Source organism: Python bivittatus, unplaced genomic scaffold (genome assembly GCF_059951505.1).
Source record: "Python bivittatus isolate LINGU-HERP-01145 unplaced genomic scaffold, Pbiv_v1 ctg000160_np1212, whole genome shotgun sequence".
Taxonomy (NCBI): domain Eukaryota; kingdom Metazoa; phylum Chordata; class Lepidosauria; order Squamata; family Pythonidae; genus Python; species Python bivittatus.
The window spans coordinates 4,089,050-4,104,722 of record NW_028277076.1 but is presented as its reverse complement, the minus strand read 5'-3'; the positions used below and the strand labels follow the sequence as shown (position 1 = coordinate 4,104,722).

The window sequence follows — 15,673 nt, the reverse complement described above, 5'->3', positions numbered from 1 at the left end:
TTCATATGACCCCCCCCCCTTCATAGCCTCTTTCATTTCATCTTCCCACCCAGCATCCTTTGTCATGCTTCTCATTAGTCTAACTGCATGTACATTGTGGCATGTGGTAACACAATTCCTTTCACTGTTTTCTAAGCATCCTCTTTCCTTTCATCCATTTTCCATTCATCATCTTGGGAGATGAATCTATCTTTTAATATTTTCCCATTCCGGACTCATATTTTCTTTTCCTGCAGTCACTTTTTGTTCTTATTCTCCTTTGTCCGTTTTTTTCTCCAGGTTCACTCTTGGCATTACCAAAACAGGGTCTTTTCCACATTCAGAACTTTTCATCATTCTTGTATCTTTCACTAATTCAATCTTTCATCATAAACAAGCAAATCACTTATGCTTTTCGACTAATATTCATTTCTTTCTCATGCACACATACCAAGATACTTTTGTTTAAACCATATATTCAAAACTATATTTTTCTAAGTGTTTTTTCACTGAAAAAGGAAATGCAATTGAAATTAAATCAATCACACTTTCCCTTTGAATTAATTGGGATCAGAGCAAGCCAGGAGTCTTTGGGATTAATAGAAAAGCGGGAATTTCTCTAAGACTTTCCTTACGGGGATGGGGGAGTTTGAGGAAAGTGATAGATCTTTGGATTTTTTATTTGATCCTGAAAAATGAAAGATAAAATTGAGCTAACCTATGTGAAGACCTAGAAGAGAATCCAGGCTAAATCAACATAGCATGGAGCTTCTTCCTTTCTAACAATTTCTAAAGCTCTCCAGCTAGACCACGCCTGTATGGATTGTTAAGGGCATTTCTAGTCTGCATGTTGTCCAAGAGCTCAAGACAAAGTCTATGGTTCCTTCTCCTTCCACAGTATTGATCTTCACAGCAATCCTCAGATAGGTTGAGACTGTCAGACCCACTAAACAGATCTGGCCAAGAAATCAATGCCACAGGAAGGCTGCGATTACTTCCGTTAAAACTGGGTATAATAACAGAATCTTACGAGTTTGATTACATTATTCCTCCTCCTCCTCCTCCTCCTCCTCCTCCTCCTCCTCCTCCTCCTCATAGTTCAGTGAATTAGGGAGGTTTCTGACTCAGCCACTTCCAAAAGTTAACTGGACATTCTGGACTTAAAAAAATGTTTTACCCCTTGCTGCCTTGACAATGGAGCTTGTATATCTCCATCAAGGGCATCTTCCTTACTCTCTACAGAGATAGAATGGCTGGCTTCAGCTCACCCAATGGCCTAGCAAAGCAGAGAAGAATTGTCCTACGGTTCTCCTTTTCTTAGTCCTAAAGTCTCTCCACTACACCACTCTGCATCTTGGGCAACTGTCCTGCCAGGTAGTCAACCGATTTTTCTAGGAGGCTTATTAGAAGCTGCCACTAAGATTCAGGCCTTGTTTAACCTTTCCCGATAGCAAAGAAACTGCCCAGCCCCTCCTTTACTTATCCGAAATAAATATTATCTATCTTTCTATCTCCCCTCCTTTTGATTCAGAAGGGGCAAACCACAAATGATAGACTTTCATCACGATCGTGTGCGTTGACTAAGGTTCATTGTCAACACTTCCAAGCTAGAACCTACTTTAAGGATGAACCCCCCTCCCACCCCCAAAAGAGACAACTAGGAAACTCTTGTAAAGAGTGCTTTTCTCTTTCACCCCCCTTTTCGCCCCCTTCCCCATAGCCGAAGGAGGGAATCTTGTAGAGAGGGATTTCTCAAATGTTCTGCATGTGGAGTGACTTGCACTGACAAATCTTTCTTTTGGAAGGTTTTCTGGCGGCCGACTTGCTGCTTAGAACGCAAAGCCGGTAATTTTCTTTTCTTTTTTGTGGGCTGCAGCTTCTGACCCTACCTGTGTCTGAAAGATGCAAAACTCTCTCTTCTCTGCAGGATAATTTCATCAACCTCAGCTTCCTCCGACTCTTCCGGGCAGCACGACTTATCAAGCTTCTACGTCAGGGCTATACCATACGGATTCTGCTGTGGACCTTTGTCCAGTCCTTCAAGGTGAGGGCTTCCGATGGCAGAGTGCTTCTGACGTGGTCGGGTTCCCTTTGCCTCCAGATTTATTTATTCTTTTAAATGGCCCCTGGCTGTCCTTCATTTTATCGATATCACTTTTTTTTTCAAGAGCAGAATTTGGAATGAGTGGAAATGCAGGAATGTAGTGCATAATCCACAGCTCTGAAAACAGCCAGGATGCTCTCTCAGGCCATCTTAGCGGATGAAAATAGGTGGTGTGGAAAGATGCGTATAAAATAATATGAAGGTGCATCAGAGCAGCCTTGAGAGTATAGTAGATTCCTCCTCATAAACAACAACATTCTTCTTCTTTCCAGCAAGTGTCCAGGGTGTAGTTCAACAGACAGATCAGTCCATTCACTGTAGATTACAGGTTGCAGTTCTCTACCACCAAGCAACCCTGGCCATCATTAATCCATAGACTTCATATGAAGTTTTGGGTTGAAAAGAGGAATGATTGGCTATCTGTCCGCTTGGTTCAAAATGCAGAACCCTTAGATGGGCTTTGCAAATGGTGTTCCAATGTACTTGTAAGCTCTCTTAAATGTGCAGTTGTGCAGATGTTGTGATGTCCTGTGCCCTGCTGGGTGATAGGGCAAGTGCAAACTCCTCCCTCATTTTCTTTCCTATAGGCCTTGCCATACGTGTGCCTCCTCATTGCCATGCTGTTTTTCATCTACGCCATAATTGGCATGCAGGTAAAATGTGTGGCTGTAACCAGATGAACGAAGTGGTGTTTAGAGCATGCTCTCACAGGATGGGGAGGACAGGCGTAGGAATGGGCAAGAAATACCCCTTTGTGAATCTACCTTCTCCTGGAGAAAACTCATCTTGAAGAGGGGCCATCTCTATTTCTTGTAGCATCTCCACCTTGTGGTGTATACAGTGCTAAGGTGAACTGGTCTTGGGAGCCATATAAGTCCAAGTTCTGTCTCTGCTCAGGGCAGGGAATTCCGAGCTAAAAGACCCCAGTGGGCTTGGGCACTTGTGATTTGGGGTAGAGTACCTCCATCCCTTATCAACCTACTCTTACGATGGAAAGATTTCCCCCACTATTCAGCCAACATGTGCCCTCCTGCAATAAACTCAATAGAGCTGATCCTGGCTTCCCTAGAAATAGAGAACAAGATATAGGCTCAAACAAACACATAGCTCCCCCCCCCCATGCAATTTTCACTGGGGATATGGGACCCTCCAGTAAGGTTAATATTTACCTTACCCTCCAGTAAAATAAATCCATCAGTAAGATGATATTATTGACTCCTTTCAGCACAGTTTATACAAACTAAATGACATGTCTAAGTCTTCTATCTCCAAGCCCAGCGCCACCTGGAGCATCTAAGGGTGATGTAGTCCAGCATCTCCAATGGCATAAATGCCATATCTGCTGTTTGTCATTCCGGACCTCCCACTGACAGCCTAGAACTCTTCACAATGTCCTCTTGGTTGTTTTCTCTCTCTACCCCTTCTCCCGCCTCGGCCATAGGTCTTTGGAAACATTGCTCTGAACGATGATAGTGCCATTAATCGTCACAATAACTTCCAAACATTTCTGCAAGCGCTCATGCTGCTTTTTCGGTGAGTTATTCCTGGATCTCATCTTCGATAGTTATTCTTTCTTTGCACATCTTTATCAACCACTCTGTAATTTTAAGGAATTTGAGAAACCATAGATTAAGACTCCATAGGGCCCTTACATTGCATGGGCCAGATAGCTTCTCAGGAGGGTTTTTAACCTCAAGCACAGCCAACTTTAGGAACTTTAATTCAAGTTATGAAGAGTAGGATTTGCTATTGTTTTGAAGTGAACTAAAGCACCTAGTGGGAATGCTTCTTGTCTGAAAGAACCACTGTTGGGTAAGTCACTCATGCTAAGTATGGCTGTGAAGTTGTAGCTGGAGAATAACTTTTTTTATTGCTCACCATGGGCCAGAAGTGGAGGGTGTTGGCAACCCCCCCCCCCCAAAAGGTTAATATATTCTCCACCCTTGATGTCAATTATCAGATGCCAAATGGATCTCCTTTAGTATAAATATAACTATCCACAGCCTCACTCATAGTTTTCAACCATGAAGACTAGGCCATTCTTTCGACTGATCCTGAAGGAGAACCACCAGTTCAGTTTATGACATCTCCTTCTAGAGCTGGGTCAAATTCTGCCAGCTAGGATACATAACATGGAAACACCTAACCTACTGAATCCATTCTGGACAAGGTGATTTCTCCAATTCCTTTTCCTGTTTTTGGTTGCAGGAGTGCTACTGGGGAAGCCTGGCATGAAATCATGCTTGCATGCCTCAGCAACCAACCATGTGATGAGCATTCAAACCTCAGCAAAGATGAATGTGGCAGTGACTTTGCTTACTTCTACTTTGTCTCCTTCATCTTCCTCTGCTCCTTTCTGGTGAGACACTTCTCTCTCTCCATTGAACATTGCAATGCTATAATTTATTCAGAAGCTCAATATCTTCCAGGAGCTCAAGCTGGTGCATATAACACATCTTCCTTTTATTTGTTTTCCCCCAAAACAAGCCTGCAAGATAGGCTGATTGAAGGAGGGTAAATGGTCACAGACCACCAGGTATCTTCCATGACTGAAGGTGGATTTGAACTGGGATCTTCCCAGTTCTGGTCTCACACTCCAACCATGTCATGATTTAGCATTCCAGCTTCTCAGTTTCTCATTTTCCTTTCACATACTCAGAGGACAAAACATTTGAGCATGACCTTGAGCAAGGTCAAGATCCCTAAAATGTGCATTTGGATACTTTGGGAGAGAGGGTAATCAAACAAAATATCATAACCTTTGGAGCAGAAAAAACCCAGATATATCTGTGTTTTAATCTATGTATTTGTGCACATCAGGCCTATTTATTTTTAAGACAGAGCCTGAACTATACCCTCAAATATACCATTGTTGTTATAATTTACCTTCAGTCTCAACTTGAGCTTTTTTTGATGGGTGGACTTCCACCAAGCTGCAGCAGAGGTCCTGTGTAAAACATTGCAGCAGCACCAACAAAACATTTTAATTTTTTTTTAATGGCACCTATATTTTTCAGTGTGTTATTATTGAACATTTACTGGTCATCTACTGAACATCAGGGAAGAGAATGAAGGGACAGAGAACTGCAGCAATCCGGCATGCTTCTTCCTATCTAAACAACGAACCGAAGACATTCTGGAAAAACAGAAGGACAATGCTGTCGGTGTTTTATCACCAGTCATCAGGGCCAAAAACGAGAATGAAGCAAAAGAAAACGGTGGCAGTTAGCATGTGCAGCAGTTCCCAATATTATTTTAGAAATGGTCCTTGTTGAAAGAGAAACTAGGCAGAGTTTTCCCTTGAACACAAAACAGTTCCCGTTATTATTTCAGTGTGCACCCTCCTCCATTTTTCTAAGAAGTTGGGAATCCACTTATCAACAAAAAAAGTTAATATCTTTCCTCCTCCCTACCCTGATCTCACTTCCCCCCTCCCTTTACAGATGTTGAACCTGTTTGTGGCTGTAATCATGGACAACTTTGAGTACTTGACACGAGATTCTTCCATCCTAGGACCCCATCATCTGGATGAGTTCATTCGAGTTTGGGCAGAGTATGACCCAGCTGCTTGGTATGTATGTTCTCTTGCTCACCCACTTTTGGTCTTGTGAAGGTGGTTGTCAGGCCTAGCCCAAGGAACTCCAAGAAACAATGCAAATTCAGTTCAGCTTTGTTTATTAGCTACAACCTCTACAAGAATCTTCCCAGACTGAAACCCCAGCTCCCAAGTCAGCCAGCCACAACATTGTGAATTCCTCAGGGAGGTGCCAGTCTCATCCTCTTGTAACTCCCACGCTCCTCCGGCGAGCTAAGAAAACGTTTATCTCCCTGAGCCTGGCCTTCATAATTCCATTCCATCACATCGGCGTTAAATTGGCTGAGCAGCTTGTGACATTGTGAGAAGATCAGCCAAGAAAAATGGTGGTGGCTGGCTACCTGGAAAGACAGCTGCACTGGGGCTCCTAGTTCTAACTGTAATGGGTTCAGGAGTTCAAGGCCCGTCAATATTTTGGGTGATGGAGATTTGGAAGATGGATCAGTATCCATATTTCTAATGATACAATGTCCCTGCTTTCTCCCATTGCCCATGCACTCCAGACAGTCACAGGTCTAATCACCAAAGATTTGTGATGGTTACACCAGCCTGGCAAAGACTGTAGGGAAGAGAAGACAGGAACTGGTGGGAAAAGAGCAGCCAATGAAGTCAATGTAGTCAGGGAAAGGCCAAGTCGCTGCATTCACACAGCATGCTAAGCTGGTTTAGTTTTCATGTTTGTTATTCTAATTATTGATTGGTGCATGTGCAGAAAACAGATTAATTAAGGATCTAGGATCAACATAGTGTGTGCATGCAGCCACTTGATAAGACAACCCGCTAGAGGGGTCAGCTAGAATGCACTTTGCATGGGAGGCAATCCCAAATGAGATTGGTTTAAAGGGTGTGCAGTCCCCCAGCTCACAGGCTGACCCCAGATTTCCAGTTTTCACATTTCCAGCAAGTCTCCAGCCCTGGTGGAATATTCTGGTGGTAGGACTGACCCCGCTTCATCTTCTGCTAGCGACTGCAACTAACAGATTACTGTTTTGAGACTTAAGCAGAGAGTAATTTCCTAAGGGGAATGCATGGACTCTGAAAAGTCATGTCATTTTTTTCCAATTCTTCTTCCCTCTGTCATGCTTTTGGGGAATGGAGATATGAGGTTCCAGGAGAGACTTTTTTTTTTTAATCACTGCTTTTTATTTTTTTCCTTTTGAGTTGCAACTTATTAATGTTTGTTTTCTTTCCAGTTGCCGGATACATTATAAGGATATGTACAATTTATTCCGAGCTATTGCCCCACCTCTGGGCTTAGGAAAGAAGTGCCCTCATAGAGTGGCATACAAGGTTTGGAATTTTGGAGGGGGGGGATTCCAGTACTTTTTTTGGGAGGGGGGAGAGGTTGCCTTGACTTACAACGTAGTTATGTTTTTGGGTCTGCATTGCAAAAGCAAATGGAAATGGAAATAACCTGGAATGAAACTAACCTGTTGCCTGAACAGGAATGATGAACAAGCTTGTTCTACCCCATGCCTTGATTTCACCTTGCTGCATCTCTCCTCCTGCCCAACTTGGATCTTCCCTGCCTGGAAACGGCAGCCTTATGGGATTGTCAGCTTCAAAAACGTTTCCTCCTCTAAGCCCGGAATTGGGAGATGTTTTAGGTTAGCCCACCCTAGCCCCAGCTCTTAAGCAGTTGATTAAAAAATAAGAGGTCATCCTTTTCATCCAGCCCAATTCCAGGGAAACGGTTTCCGTTCTTTTATTCCACCGGGAAATGCTAAAAACTCGTATTAGCTGAAGTGGAAAAGCTGAAGGAACTTAAACATTCCTGAAGCTGGAATCCGTCCCCCCAGAGAGGTGACTATTGGCTAATTTTAACCTGGAAGTTTAATTAGGGAAGCTCCTAGTGAGCAATAGAGAAAAACCCCAAACCATTAGAGCAGTGTTTCTCAACCTTGGCAACTTTAAGATGTGTGGACTTTAACTCCCAGTAAAATTCTGGGAGTTGAAGTCCACACATCTTAAAGTTGCCAAGGTTGAGAAACACTGCATTAGAGTAATCGTTGCAAAGTAATGAAAAAACCATAAACTGGAACTCTGTGTTCATTCTTCTGGGGATCAGAAGGTCCTTTTGTGTTTTCGTTTCATGCTACTGCCTTATTTCTTGATTCACTCCCCAACGCCTGAATATTTGGATTGTTAGAGTGAAATGTTTGCTGTCGAAGGGGTTTGTCTGCCATTGGTTTCCATGCTAGCCCCTTGCATGCAGTGGAAAGAGATCATCCACCAAAGAAAGAACATTTTGCTTCAAACACTGCTGACTGTCCCATAACGCTTCCTTTCACCTCTCCTTGAGATGAGCATAACCACTTTACACCAACATGATGCCTCCTCCTTTGAAATGCAGAACTGCCTTATTCTAAAGGAGCCCGGTTATGACTTCCTTCCCCACACCTTCACCAGGGATTCAACTCTCCTTTCTTCTTTTTGTAAGGCCTGACTTGTTTCTGTTTTTCCAACAATCTGAGAGCAGATGGCAGGAGAAACCCAAAAGAGATGGAACTGGAGAAGCCCTTCCCATGCAACTTTCCTTTTGGTTGTGTTATTCTCCCTGGAAACCAGTCTACCAACAAACTAATTAATCAGATTTCTCTGTCTTCTTGTTTGCTTCCCCACTGATCCCTATTTTTTCCCTTTGTTTGTGGCTCCTGCTTCTTTATTGTGTTCTCTTACCCCCTCCCTTCTGTCTGTCCGTCTGTCTGTCTCCCCCTTCCCATCCCTCTGGTTCCAAGTGGGCGCATCAGTTACACAGACATGTACGAGATGCTGAGGCACATGTCACCGCCACTTGGGCTGGGAAAGAAATGCCCTGCTCGCATTGCATATAAGGTTAGATTGCCTGCCTGGGCCACCGGTGACATCTGTGTTTCGTCTAAGCTTCATGCCCTTCTTCTTTCATGGTATTTGTGGCTTCACCAGAACGCTTTCAGATGCTTTCCTCATCTGGCCCAGGGGTGTCCAACTCATGGCCGAAGGGACTTCCAAGTCTGGACCAGTCCAACTGAAGAAAAAAGGGCTCACCTGATTTGATTCTCTTTTCCTGAGATTGAGAAGACAGTGAACATACCTGAGAATGCCATACGCTTAGAATGGTCTTCAAAAAGTAGGAATTATTCTTGTGCAGTTCTTCAAGGTGGAAAAATGGTGGAGCCCCTTATTTACCAAACCCCAGGAAGATACTGAATTGCCCCCATAGCTATGCAAAACAACCTAATAAGATACTTTGCAATGGAGTTCTTCCATCTATTTATATCTTGCACAGGACTGTAGCATCTCTGCTGGTCGTGAGAGTCTGGAGAAGATCAAGTGTAAACTGTCTTCTGTGGAGAAAATATCTGTGGTATATCCACATCTCATTTAGGTTAGAAATGCAGTCCCCGGGTCATTTGATTTGGACACCCTTGTTCTAGTTTTAAACCATTCCATCTGGACCATCATTCTCTTCATGCCTATTAAGGGGGAAAAAACCCCCTCTCTTGATCCATTTTTCCAGTCTCCTCCGATTCCTCTGTCTGCTTCCAGGGAAAAAGCTTTGGCCCACATTTTTGGTTTTCTGTACCAAGGTGTGTGGAAATGTATCGAAAAGAAGGTAACTCTTCTTTCACTCTCAGAAAGCGCTGGTCTCCTTGCAGGGCTGTACCACTTCAGAGCACAGGTAGATCACTGCATTTCTGAATGCACTTCAATAGCCAAAGCTGAGGGTTGTTTGTTGTTGGTTTTGGGTTAAAAAGAGAAAAGGGGCTTTCCCTCAGCTCCGGTGTTGCTCTGAGGCAGTAGCTGTACTGTTCTGCTTTTTCTTTGAATGGGAACATGTAAACAGACCTTCCGCTCGATGCCTCCCAAGAACATTCTTCACTAGGTTCCCATCCTTACGACCTGTTGGCAATGCTGTAATGCCTTCATCCCTCAGACAACTCCCTCAGAGAATGTGGCCAGGTTCAGTGGTCTAAGCAGCTGCTTTGCACGCCATGATTCTGTTTCTATCTTAGTTCCTGCAAAAGCAGATGAAGAAAATCCCCATGCTGCACGTGTCCCTCTGGACAATCTTTTATTATTATTATTATTATTATTATTATTATTATTATTATTATTATTATTATTGACTAAGAATGGGAGCTGGTTTGCCTGTGAATTAGCTCTAAGCCAGTTTCTGGGTGGTCTGGAGAAGATGTAGCTTACTAAATGTGGGTATCATCTTAAAGCTTTGCTTCAAAGCACTCCCAAGTATAATAGGATTGTCACATCACTTGAGTCCCAAGAACCGGGAGCTTGCTCACACACACTAATTTGCCCAAGATAAAAATGTAATTAAGTTGAAAAGTGTGTAGTGCTAAAGCGCATCTTAGCTTTTCCCCATTCAGCACTGATGAAGGAGGAGAAGGCAAATAAGGCAGAGATTAATTTGCAGCCCTGAGCTAAACCGAAGGGGAACTCAACTGCTAGTAGAATCCATTGTATAACTCACTATGTCCGAAGTTGGTGCTTAAAAGCATTGCAAGGTAGAGGAGATGTCAACATTTGGGGAACAGGACAAATGTGAGCTGTGTCCTTCAATGATGAGAGTTTTGCATCTCTCAATTTCCTTGGAGCTTGAGGTCTGGATTCCTGATCTGGTAGGCTTACATCCTTGTTATCTTATGGCATGGCATTCTGCCTGGCCAGGGAGTTATCCAGCAAAGATGTTGCTTGAGCAACTGAATAGCTTTCCCATCCAGGGCTGGACCTGGAAGTGCTTCTTTCTCATGTAGAGTAGGGCACATGTCTTGCAGCGGAAGCCACTCTTCAGCCACTCTGAAGAAAGTAACCAGTTTTTGAAGAGAAAGTTCTGCCTTTGCACTCCTTCTGGCTTCCTGTGGTCCCTTCCATCTCTATCTGTTGTGTTGTCATCTTCTGGAGATAGAAAGATGTTATGATTTCCCTCCCTGCCCAATTGCTTCATTGTTTCCCAGAGCTGGTCCTGCTAATCATGGTTCTTTCTCATCTCTTTTGCTATCAATTGACTTTCTGACATGTACATGGTGTTTCTCCTCCATATGCTTCTTACAGGCTATAATTAATTCATCCTTCTGTGTGTCTGTATTGTTACCCTCTTTGCTTGAGCCCCGCTGCAGAGATATTGTGCATGAGATCTTCCAAAGTGCACGTGTTACAAGCTTAATTCTGTTATGTCTCAGGAGAGCTTTATCTCAAAGAAACCTGTGGTTTTGTACAGATGACATTTTTCTTACCATAATCCTCTTCTTTCCATTTAACTCAGCCTTTCTGAGCTGGATATCCTCCTTTTATGGTGGGATTACAGAAGAATCTCCAGCCAGCATAACTGCTGAAGTGATGAATACGTTGCCATTATTTCTCTACTTAAAATAAGATGGCTTTGCAATGTCCCATATGGGCAATTCCTGGCAACTACAGGGAGAAGCCCATTCCGTTTTTAGGGCAACAATAAGAATGTGGCTTGCCACTGACTTCTTCCAGAATATATTTTCTTTACTTCCCAGATGAGCCAACAACCCTGAGATTCTGTGATGATTTCTCATCAAATTAGTATTAGTATTGTTATCCAAAGCAATTCATCAAAGTACTAATTAGCACTAAGCCTCTTTCCAGCAGCAAAAGAGACTTTCAGGTCAGTGGGTTGGGCAGGGTGTATATGCAGTGATTGAGCTCTCTTTGAAGGAATTATTTTTCTCTCTCCATCTGCTTGTCCTCCCACTTCCACCCCCTTCCTCCCTCTCCTCCCTCTCCTCCCTCCCTTCCTCCCTATTCAGTGTGAGTATCTGAGAAAGCTTGGAGCACTGGGTTGCATGCAAAAAAACTTCCACTTGTGCTGAACTTTTCCTGTGCTGAAGGTTGATTCACCTGAATGCTCATTAAAGCATCTCTGTTTGGTAGGGATTAGTCAGAATTTAAAATCTGGTGAGGGGTATTTCGAGGCCTGGATGTGTCCCAGCTCTCAGTTTCAGAGCAGATGGTGGTTCAGTTCTCAAGGGTTCCATGGCATGCCACTGTTCTGTGGTGCATTTTCCCCTGTAATTGTGATTATTCTTCAAGTATCTACCGTACCTCTTCATGAGAAAAGAATTTGGGTGCCAGCTATCTACAAGTGATAGTTTACCACGAGCTGGGAAACAGTGACATTCAGAGCCAGTTGCAAGCAGTTTCAATGTATTCAAAACTGTTTGTGGGCAGAGATTTCAGAGAGGAATTGCTCCACAAGATTCCCCCTATTACTTGGTAGCAATGTTGACAACCTGAGTTATGCATGTGTCCCTTATTCCTCCCCCCTCCCCCTTTGGCTTCAAATAACAGCAGCAGGCCTGTTGGCAGAAATGCCCCATTTTTGCATCCTCTGCACTGTCCTGAATCTAGTAGCGCTGCTAAGCATTGTAAAGAAAAATAAGTGTTGTCTGCTACAATATAAAAACAGTATAACACTAATGCGGAGTAGAAGCCACCTCTTACATTTTTCCTTGCCAATTCCCTTTTGGATTGCCATTTCAAAGGAGAAGAGAATTGGGGTGAAATTCTTACAAGCGGAGTGTGGCATGTTCTGGCAATAATTATGGGCCAGGTGGCTATGAAGCATATGTGTAAATGTTGTCTTTCAATGTACAAGTCTCCTTCCAGTAGTCTGTAAATCTGCAGCCACCCTGACTGCCCATGTTCCTGTTCAGTCCCAAGGGAGGTCATCAGGAGGGCACCCCTCCCATGGAGATTTTTCAGTTTTGGAAGTGTGGGCAGCCAGGGAGGCCTCAGAGGGATGGAAAGAGGTGGTACAGGGAATCCTCTTTCTCCAGCCTTTCTGACTTCTCATATTTCTATTAAGTCTATGGGAAGACATCAAAAGCAAATTCCTCCCTTTTTCAGAAGGATGGGCAGCTAAGGAGGTTGTGGACTGATGGAAATATGTGTCACAGGCAATAATTTCTCCAGTGGTCCTCAGTCTCCCTGGCTTCTCATACTTTCATTCAATCACAAAAGAAGACAACAGGAAGGAATTCCTCTTCATGAAGCGGTATTCCTGTTGCTGCTAAGGGTGAATCTCACCCTTTTGAAATGTGCTAGAAAATGTCTCCTTCCTCTTGAGAAATCTTCCACCCCCTTTCTCTGTCCACAAACAGTGGAGAATTTCAAAAGGCCATTTGTACCCAGCTCTGTTACAAAAAATTGTGACAAATGCCATCTTAGCACATGAAAAGTTAATATTGTAGAACATTGTTGTCCTCTTTTATTTTGGAGGGGAATAGGAAATTGTAAGAGGTGGGGTTGGGAGTGGGTGACAATGGGTGGCCTTGACCAGAAGATTGTCTTTTCTTCAGCGCTTGGTCAGGATGAATATGCCCATCTCAAATGATGATTTAAGTGTCCACTTCACATCAACACTAATGGCCTTGATCCGGACAGCCCTGGACATCAAACTTGCATCAGGTAAGGGAATGATTGGCTTAGAATATCTTCCTTGTTGGAGTTGGGGTAATTGCAAGGAGTGGCATGGGTTGTCCAATCTGTTTTGTGTTAGAGCTAAACATACACCAGTCCTGCTTTCAGGTTGTTTTTAATGATGAAAAAGTGGGAGAAACATTGCAGGCTTAATTAATCCATTATGCAATCCGTTTTTCCATTTTGCAAAGTTTTGCTCTAGTTGGGGCACATAGTCACTTAAATCTGGATCAGAACTAGATACACGGGGAAAAGAAGCCTTAATTTCTGCTCATCTCATTGACTACAAAAAAAAGTCTCATGCTGAAAAGTCCTTTGCTTAACCTCCCCAATCACCATTGGCACTAACTTCTACAGTCTAGCAGTGTGCAATTTTCAAGTGAGGCATTCCTCCGCTATATTTTGTTCAAAAATATTTTATAGTAATTGTATTAAAAATTACAATTGCAAGGATAAAAAACTAATCCAAACTAAAAAAAAAGAAAAGAATAAAAAGAAAAAATAGAAGATGCAGAAAAGAAAAAAATAGGAAGAAAAATAGGAACCCAGGGCCTTTTAAAGGTGCCGACTGTGGTTTGAGCAAGGTGGCTATTCCCTCATTTCCCAGAGCTCTAAACCTGCCAGAAACCTCTGTCTTGCAGCCTGCTCGCATGGAGCAACTGTCTGGAGCACTCCTGGATAATCTCAAGTCCTCTCTGTGTCCGGAGAGGAATTACGAAGAGCCAGTCCACTCACCGGCTCTTCATTTTGCCAGAGTCATCAGCTCCATTTTTCATGGAGCCGTCTTCAGTTCTCTATTTCTTCCCTGGAAATCGCTATATTTTGTTGAAAAATAGAGAAATGAATCTTGCAATTTCCCATGATCCATGCAACTCTCCACGGAGTTTTTCCTAATGCATGTCTTCTCAACATAAATTTCCCCAATACATGCTGTTCTGTGGACCTTTTCCTTGAAATGCCTCTTTAAAAATGTAAAAAAAAAAGGTTTCAATGCAAACACCCTTAATATTTTTTGAGGGGAGGAAAGGATAGGACACTTTACCAAATATGCTCTTTTTTAAGAGACATTTCTATAAGTAGGTATAATGATTGTTAAGGATCGAGAAAAAGCAAATACCTTCACGCCTTGTTTGCCAGCTCCCCAGAAGCATTGGATTAGTCAGAGGGAAGAACAGCATGTTGGACTTGAATAGACAACTGTTTTGATTTGGCAGGGTTCCTTTTATGGATCTCCCCCCCTCCCTCCCCAGAGTAGATCTTGTTTCTTCACTTTTATCTGACAGGCGTACTGCAACACCAGTGTGATACTGAGCTAAGGAAGGAGATCTCACTGGTTTGGCCCAATCTGTCCCCTAAAACCTTGGATCTGTTAGTGCCACCTCATAAACGTAAGTGCCCTACATCCTTCTCTATCTGTGCAAGTAGAAAGAAGCATTACATTGCATTATTATTATTGTTGTTGTTGTTGTTGTTGTTGTTACCTAATACTACTTGGAGGTTGTGTAGTGGATAAAGGCACTGGGCTAGAAATCGGGAGACCATGAGTTCTAGTCCCTCCTAACAAAAAGCTAGCTGGGTGACCTTGGGCCAGTCCCTCTCTCTCAGCACTAGGAGGAAGAAGGCAAGGGCAAACAGCTTCCAAAAAATCTTGCTGAGAAAACCCCAAGGATGTGTCCAGGCAGTCACCAGGAGTCCTATTTGACTTGAAGGCATGAAAAACCAAAATGAAAGACAAAGATCAGTTCTACGATTCAAGCCTTTTTCTAGCGAAGTATCAGGAGAAGACTTCTAAGTATTAGAGGAAGACTAATCTCTCATATTTTTGTTGTGTAGAGAAAATCTACCTATCAGTAAGAGCATAACCAACATAAAGCAGTTTTACCCAACTTGGCCCCTTCCAGATGTGTTGAACTACAACTCTCAGTCTGCATGGATAACATGGTGGGGGTAATGGGTATTGTGGTCAGATACCTTGGGAAGGGCCACTTTGGAGAAGACAGATTTGAGTTCAGCTGGAACTTTGCAAATGTTTGACTTCTTCACTTGGAGCATACTCTCCCACCATGGCTACAGCTCATTTTGCTTCCTTTTCCCTCTTTATCTTGTTAATTCATTTTCTGCTTTCTGTGGCTTCTTCTGTCTTTCCTGATTAGCTGAAGCAATGACAGTGGGGAAGGTTTATGCAGCCTTGATGATATTTGATTTCTACAAACAAAATAAAAACACCCGAGACCCTTCTCACTCAGGGCCTGGAGGTCTCTGTCAGGTAAATATCCATCCATCCATCCATCCATCCATCCATCCATCCATCCATCCATCCATCCATCCAATATTTTAGCAGGGGCTTGGCTGGAACCCCAAGTATCTACTACCTAGAGAATCCTAATAATTTAATTAGGACTCTGAATGTATAAAACTACTACTGTTCATGGTTACATGAGGTGTCAAGTGGCCCACCATCACCAACAATTTGATCCCTTTAATTTGGAAGTGCTCGAGGATGACTGGGTCCTTGTTGCAAAGCAGGTCTTCTGCTACTCAGTAGCCTC

The 15,673-nt window shown here is 43.1% G+C and overlaps 1 protein-coding gene across 1 annotated transcript in view; it reads left to right on the top strand.

Moving 5' to 3' along the window:
• Positions 1-15,673, top strand: part of CACNA1B (calcium voltage-gated channel subunit alpha1 B) — a 145,005-nt gene that overhangs the window by 118,645 nt on the left and 10,687 nt on the right. The window contains exons 33-41 of the mRNA XM_088146959.1: positions 1,907-2,023; positions 2,671-2,736; positions 3,525-3,616; positions 4,292-4,442; positions 5,527-5,654; positions 8,417-8,513; positions 13,004-13,112; positions 14,408-14,512; positions 15,278-15,390. Coding sequence (XP_088003085.1) covers positions 1,907-2,023; positions 2,671-2,736; positions 3,525-3,616; positions 4,292-4,442; positions 5,527-5,654; positions 8,417-8,513; positions 13,004-13,112; positions 14,408-14,512; positions 15,278-15,390 — 978 coding nt within the window. The remainder of the gene's footprint in view (positions 1-1,906; positions 2,024-2,670; positions 2,737-3,524; positions 3,617-4,291; positions 4,443-5,526; positions 5,655-8,416; positions 8,514-13,003; positions 13,113-14,407; positions 14,513-15,277; positions 15,391-15,673) is intronic.